Source organism: Salvelinus sp. IW2-2015, linkage group LG8, assembly GCF_002910315.2.
Source record: "Salvelinus sp. IW2-2015 linkage group LG8, ASM291031v2, whole genome shotgun sequence".
Lineage (NCBI taxonomy): Eukaryota > Metazoa > Chordata > Actinopteri > Salmoniformes > Salmonidae > Salvelinus > Salvelinus sp. IW2-2015.
In genome coordinates this window covers 3,016,921-3,023,910 of record NC_036848.1, presented here as the reverse complement: position 1 = coordinate 3,023,910, position 6,990 = coordinate 3,016,921, and the positions used below count along the sequence as shown (strand labels likewise).

Below are 6,990 nucleotides of genomic sequence, written 5' to 3'. Positions count from 1 at the left end.
CTTTAAGGCACAGGCATGGAAACCAGCAGTTATGAATGGACACAACCGACGATACAAATGGCTCCAGTACCCAGTATCAGATAAGGCGAGTGAAGTGTGAGGAGTAGGCCTAAAAGTGACATAAATATGAAGAAAATATTCAACTGAAGGAAGGAAGTCAGGTTTGCTCTGACACCTGTATGTTATACTGGTTATATACAGTAGCTCAGACACAATGACAAAGCGGCAACAGAGACTGGCACAAATAAGAGATGCGAATCAAGGCAGCCAACCACACACACCAACACACACACACACACACACACGCACACGCACACGGCACACCCAGGATGCAACACCCAGGCATGCACCACATGTGTAGCACTAGCCACACACAACCCAATGCCACACACACAAAACACAGGTGCCAGTAAGAATTAATTTCTGGTGCATCTGGTGTACATGAAGAGCAGAAGTAGGTGAGAGTAGAGTGGGAGAGAGCTAGGCAAGAGTGTGCAGTTAAAGGCTGGTGAGGGAGAAGGGAGGATTGGAGAGTAGGGTGGAGGAGAGAGGGAGTGAGAGTAGGAGGTGGAGGAGAGAGGGAGATATATGAGGTGGAGGAGAGAGTAGGGTGGAGGTTGAGAGTAGGTGAGAGTGGGGTGGAGAGGTGAGAGTAGGTAGAGGAGAGAGTTAGGTGGGAGGAGGAGAGGGGCAGTAAGAGTGGGTGTGGAGGTGAGAGTAGGGTGGAGGAGATGGGTGTGAGAGAGTGGAGTAGGGTGGAGGTGAGAAGTAGAGAGTGAGGGGTGAGGGGTGGATAGAGTAGGGGAGGAGAGAGAGGAGAGAGTGGGGTGGAGTCAGGTTGGTGATAGGGTGGAGGAAGAGAGGGAGTGAAGGGCGGTGGGACGAAGAGAGGAGAGTGGTGGAGTGAGAGTAGGGTGGAGGAAGAGAGTGAGAGTAGGGTGGCGGAGAGAGAGGGAGTGAGAGTAGGGTGCGAGGAGAGAGGAGTGAGAGTAGGGTGGAGAGAGAGGGAGTGAGAGTGAGGGTGGAGGAGAAAGTAGTGAGAGTGGGGACTGGAGGTGAGAGTGTGGAGGAGAAAGTTTAGGGTGAGAGAGAGAGGGAGAGAGGAGTGGGGTGGAGGTGAGAAGTAGGGTGGAGGAGGAGAGGGGAGTGAGAGAGTAGGGTGGAGGTGAGAGGACCAGTGAGAGTAGGTGGAGGTGAAGAGAGTGATGTTGAGAGAGACCCTACTCTCACATCCCTCTCACCTCCACCCCCACTCTCTTCTCATCCTCCATCCTACTCTCACAAACCCCACGCCTATCTCTCATTCCCTTCCAACCGTCCACCCCCTCGCACTCCCTCTCTGCCTTCCACCTACTGCTCACCTCCACCCCACTTCTCTCTCCCATCGTCTTCCTCCACCCTACTTTCTCCTCCACCCTACTCTCACCTCCACCCCCACTCTCACTACCTCTCTCCTCCACCCTACTCTCTCACTCCCTCCTCTCTCCTCACCTATTTTTTTCTCTCACATACCTCTCTTCCTCCACCCTACTCTCACTCCCCCTGCTCCGCCCACCCTACTCCTCACTCCCTCTCTCCTCCACCCTACTCTCACCTCCACCCCCTCTCCCTTCTCTCTCCACCCCACTACAGTCTCACTCCCTCTGCGGGCTGCGGGTAGGGCGCGGTCTGTGGAGGCGTGCTGGCGGCCGGACCTCCAACCCCAGCCTCTTACCTTCCCGCTTCCTCACCCCGACTCTACACCATCCACCCCTACTCACCCTACTCTCACTCCACCCTACGCTTCCTCCACCCTAATCACTTCTCCTCTCCTACACCCTACTCTCTCCTACACCCTACTCTCTCCTACACCCTGCTCTCCTCCACCCTGCTCTCCTCCACCCTACTCTCTTTTCCACCCTACTCTCTCCTCCACCCTACTCTCTTTTCCACCCTGCTCTCTTTTCCACCCTGCTCTCTTTTCCACCCTACTCTCCTCCACCCTATTCTCTCCTCCACCCTATTCTCACTCCATCCCTCAACTCCAGATGCACAGCCAGTTAACGTCTGCACTGGCACTTTGTTTGATGTCTGTGTGCATGGGTGTGCTCGTGTGTGTGGCTAGTGGCTACGCATGTGTGCATTCAATGCCATGTATTTGCACTCTGTGTGCATGTGTCAGTTTGTGGTTTGCCGTCTGAGTTTTACATTGTTATTCTCGGCATAAGTGTGAGAGATCCGGTGTGGTCAAAACCACAGTGTCAGAGCAGACCTGACTTCCTCCTTCAGTTGAATTTTTTCCTTATATTTATAACAGACAGACCTACTCTACTATGCTTATCTATACTGTACTCAGCCCTGTAGCTCGGTTGTTCCATTCACTTCTGTTTCCACTCTGTGTCTAAAAAGGGACCAAGGCCTGGTCAGGAAACGAGGCCGACCGCGGAAGCACCATGTCCTCCCCCAAGGCCTGTCTGAACCGGTCCTCCTCCGCCCCCTACCCCCTGATACACCCCTCCCTCTATCTGAGCCGGTCCTCCTTCGCCCCCTACCCCCTGATGCCCCCCTTTCTCTGCTCACAGAGGAGACTGAGGACAGTGAGCTGAATAAGACAGTGGCTACACTGGTGGCCACTTTGGAGGATGAGGAGGACAACATGGCACAGTCCAAGTCTGGGTCAGAGACATGCGCACCCACACGCGCATGCAAACGCTCATACAGGTAACTGCCAAAATAAAGGAAACACCAACATAAAGCGTCTTAATATGGCGTTGGACCTCCACGAGCCAGAACACCTTCAATGCACCTTGGCATAGATTCTACAAGTGTCTGGAACTCTAGTGGAGGGATGCGACACCATTGTTCTACGAGAAATGACCATTAGTTGGTGTTTTGTTGGTGTTGGAAAACGCTGTTTCGGGCACCGCTCCAGAGTCTTCCATAATTTGGGTTGAGATCTGGTGACTGAGACACACACACACACACCCTTTAAACTCTCTGTGCTCCTTTGAGACCCCTCTTTCAAAGTCACTGCTATCTCTTCTAGCCATGATAGCCAAAATTATGGGCAACTGGGCATTTTTATACACCCTACACATGATGCTATTGCTTAATTAATTCAGGAACCACACCTGTGTGGAAGTATCTGCGTTCAATATATTTTGTATCCCTCGTTTACTCAAGTGTTTCCTTTATTTTGGCAGTTACCTGTACATATACACTCACGCTTACTCGAACACACACACACGCACACACAAATGCACATATAGATAGATATACACACAAACACACACTCAGTCTCTCTCTCTGTCTCAGCAGAAACAAGCGGAAGTCAATATGGCCGCCCAGGGACATGGAAAAGAGACCACAACCATGGGCGGGGCCACACCCGTTCGCTGACGAGATCCAAGATGTGCAACAACCTGGGAAAGCTGGCAACGAACCACAGACACTGACTGGGCAGACAGAGAAGACCAAGGGGGAAAAGGCACCACTCGGGGTCACCAGAGGAGGCCTTTCCCAGCCCAGCTCCAGCCTTGCCTGGCCTCCCTCCCTCACTTCAGCCCAGACGGTGGTGGTGTCCCCCCTGAGTCGTCCGGAGGGCCCCTGGCCCCGGGCTCTGACCCTGGAGGGGGCAGGTTCAGAAAGGGGAGCCCTGGTCCAGAGACTGGCTGGACTGGAGAAGGAGGCTCAGAGGCTGAGGAGGATACTGGGTTCCAACGCACCCCCAGCAACACAGGACACTGTGGTGATGACAGAGGCTGCCTCTGGGGATAAGGAATCTGGCGGGGCGGGGGTGGAGACAACGGTGGCCATGGTAACCAAACAGGACCAAAAGGAGGTAAGTAGGGTTAACTGTGAATTTAGTAAAGGTCTGAATGTTTTTCAAGATTTGTGAAATCAAAAGACCTACTATCCCCATTAGGATACATGAAGAACATTATAAAATGGTTAGTTCCAAGCCTTGTTATTAGTTAAAACTGGTATTCTAGCTGTCAATTCTTCTGAATTTAAACTTTTATAGAGAAATGTATCCCATTACCTCTTTTCTCACTACAGTGTGAGAGCTCAGCGTCCCCTGGCATACCAGTGGTTCCAGGGCTGACTGTGGAGGGCGTCCAGCCCCAGAGAGAGCAGCCTGAGCTGGGCAGGCTGAGGAGGGAGAAGGCTGACCCCCAGAGCAGGCTGAGACAGACTGACAGCCCAGTGACCAGGGACCAGAGCTCCCGGTATGTTTACCCACACAGAGACAGAAACATAACCACAGACAGAAATACACACACACCCTATAATCCATCGGTTCTTTAGATTTGCATTCTCTCTATAACTTTCTGCTCTCTGTATTTCCCAGCATTGTGCAGGAGAACCTCCACAAAATCAGAGGGAACGTGGTGGCTCTTCTGTCAGCCATCCTGCCCCACCTGGACCTGCAGGGCATCAGCCTGGATACGCCAGACGTAGACAGCATCCTGCAGCAGATCATAGACGCCAACTCACTGTCTCCACTCTAGAACCCACTCTCAGTGCTCTAGAACCCACTCTCACCGCTCTAGAACCCACTCTCACCGCTCTAGAACTCACTCTCACCACTAGTACTTATGCTCACCACTCTACTGTAGGTAACATATTGTTTATTTTTTCATACCAACCTGGAACCCCTATGGCTCTGGTTCAATGTCCACAACACATTATCCACACACGGACTCACATTGTAATGGCTGACCATCTTAATAGCCCGACTGACTGTCACACTGTAAATACTTTATCCCCAATTGACCCTGCCTAAGTTCAGATGCGTTATACTGTACTCGTTGAGTGTGAGATGTTGTTGAAAAGTTGTAATACTGTACTCAGATCAGCTTGCTATGCTGTATGTTTTACCTTCACCATATTTAAAGGATCCACAAGTAACCAGCAGTCTCTGCTTCATTTATCATCATGTGTTATTACTTGTCAATCAGAGACCCTGGCTTGTGTGAGAGAAGCTGAGAAGCCTATTACTGTTTGCTTTTCATCATTGCTACTGTTTGTAATACGTTTGTTAATTATTTTGTCATTTTAATATATGAAAATGTTCCTTGAAAAATTCTAAATACTGTAAGGGCTGGACTTAAACAACCCTGTCATTACAATGTTTTATAGTTTTACCGTTTGTTTGCTTGCATATCTTTTTAAAGAAAATCAACCAGGTATCATGATTTTGTGATCTTTTGTCTGACTTGAGAACATTTATGTTCTAAACACCCTACCCCTCGTCTTGTCTGAAGCATGTTGTTATGTGTGTTTGAGTTCAACCAATGAGAAATAGCTAACAAAAGTTTATAAAATTCAGCAGTAGACAATTTTGACCACAGTGTGGCAGAGTGGCCATCATCATTTTCCTATATTTTACTGTGAGCAGCTCTGAAACAGACACGTCTAACTTCACTATTTCCAACTCACTCCAAGCCCTACACACACTCACTCCCCCTCTCTCACATTCATACACACTCTGTGTCTTTCTCTCTCCCCCTGTGACTATCTCTAGTTTTGAACTTTCCCTTTAAATATCCTCCCTAACGGGAAATAACGGTAGTAAGCTGCTTGCCACCGTCCGGTCAGGCTATCCGATTTCTCTACCATCAGTGAATTTACGTGCAGTCGGACAGGTGCTCGTGCTTTGCGATGAGAACGCTGTTGATATCACTCCTCTGGGTCCTCGGCGGGGTGGAGGAGACCGTGGCAGTACCTGCCGTAGGTCTACCTGCCACGAGAGAGTTCTACATCGCCGCGGTTGAGATTGGTTGGGACTATCTCTACTGGGGCAGCGCTGACACGTCGGAACAAAGGTGAGGTTCTATCAAGTCATTACCTAATATCTATCCCTTATTTGGGTTTTTTGCTTTGAAGACTAGGGTTTTTAAGTCTGTCGGGTTAAACGTCAATATTGTAGTAGACTTTTCTATTCAATTAAAAGTTGAAGATGTATATAACCTTGTAGGACATTTTATTTGTTTTCATGTTTAAATCATTGCATTATTTAAAAAAAATATATGTAAATATCCATGTTGATTATGAACTTCTAGGAGGAGGACCAATGATCCCCCTCAGAAATACATAAAAGCTGTTTATAGAGAATACACTGATTCCACATATTCAGTCCCCAAGCCTACATCAACATGGGCAGGTAGGTGTACTCATTTTATGTATTAATTATGAATTACTTTAATTAGGTATATCTTTGAAATAAAATGTATGCTACCACACACAGTGGTGTAAAGTACTTAAGTAAAACTACTTTAGAGTACTACTTAGTTTATTGGGGTATCTGTACTTTACTATTTATATTTTTGCCAACATTTACTTTTACTTCACTACATTCTTAAAGAAAATTATGTCGTTTTTACTCCATACATTTTCCCTGACAGCAAAAAGTATTCGTTACATTTTGACGGGAAAATGGTCCAATTCACACACTTATCAAGAGAACATCCCTGGTCATCTCTACTGCCTCTGATCTGGCGGACGAAACACAAATGCTTTGTTTGTAAATTATGTCTGAGTGTTGGAGTGTGCCCCTGGCTATCCGTCAATAAAAATAACAAAAATTAAATGGTGCCGTCTGGTTTGCTTAATAAACGGAATTTGAAATGGTTTATACTTTTACTTTTGATACTTAAGTATATTTTATCATTTCCATTTACTTTTGATACTTATATTTAAAACCAAATACTTTTAGACTTTTACTCAAGTAATTGAAATTTTACTTTTACTTGAGTAAATTTCAATTAAGGTATCTTTACTTTTACTCAAGTATGACAAGTGAGTACTTTTTCCACCACTGACCACACACACACAGAGAAACAGAGTGCGTTGTGTTGCAGGTATCCAGGGTCCGGTGATCCATGCCCAGGCCAGTGACAGGGTGGTGGTGCACTTTAAGAACCTGGCGTCCCAGCCCTACAGTATCAGCCCTGTGGGGGTCAGCTACTGGAAACAGTCTGAGGGTAATGTCTATATGTCTACCTACTA

General features: G+C 47.8%; 2 protein-coding genes and 1 long non-coding RNA gene across 6 annotated transcripts in view; 2 read left to right on the top strand and 1 right to left on the bottom strand.

The window, feature by feature from the left end:
* The window catches only part of LOC139028118 (uncharacterized), a 4,648-nt gene extending 3,021 nt beyond the window's left edge, over window positions 1-1,627 (bottom strand). The window contains exons 1-2 of the long non-coding RNA XR_011480282.1: window positions 1,561-1,627; window positions 1,404-1,464 (exon numbers count right to left, since the gene is read on the bottom strand). This is a non-coding gene — a long non-coding RNA (uncharacterized lncRNA). The remainder of the gene's footprint in view (window positions 1-1,403; window positions 1,465-1,560) is intronic.
* The window catches only part of LOC111967236 (MORC family CW-type zinc finger protein 3), a 15,531-nt gene extending 10,362 nt beyond the window's left edge, over window positions 1-5,169 (top strand). Inside the window, exons 13-16 of one of the 4 annotated variants that reach the window (XM_070444679.1) lie at window positions 2,389-2,655; window positions 3,298-3,820; window positions 4,039-4,208; window positions 4,331-5,169. In XM_070444679.1, the coding sequence (XP_070300780.1) occupies window positions 2,389-2,655; window positions 3,298-3,820; window positions 4,039-4,208; window positions 4,331-4,490 (1,120 nt within the window). In that variant the 3' untranslated portion in view covers window positions 4,491-5,169. Of the gene's footprint in view, window positions 1-2,388; window positions 2,701-3,294; window positions 3,821-4,038; window positions 4,209-4,330 lie in introns of all 4 variants that reach the window. The other 3 variants (XM_070444678.1, XM_070444677.1, XM_070444676.1) reach the window with 3 other exon arrangements.
* A 288-nt stretch (window positions 5,170-5,457) lies between these two features.
* The window catches only part of LOC139028117 (coagulation factor VIII-like), a 14,345-nt gene continuing 12,812 nt past the window's right edge, over window positions 5,458-6,990 (top strand). Inside the window, exons 1-3 of the mRNA XM_070444680.1 lie at window positions 5,458-5,807; window positions 6,045-6,145; window positions 6,843-6,965. Coding sequence (XP_070300781.1) covers window positions 5,644-5,807; window positions 6,045-6,145; window positions 6,843-6,965 — 388 coding nt within the window. The 5' untranslated portion in view covers window positions 5,458-5,643. The remainder of the gene's footprint in view (window positions 5,808-6,044; window positions 6,146-6,842; window positions 6,966-6,990) is intronic.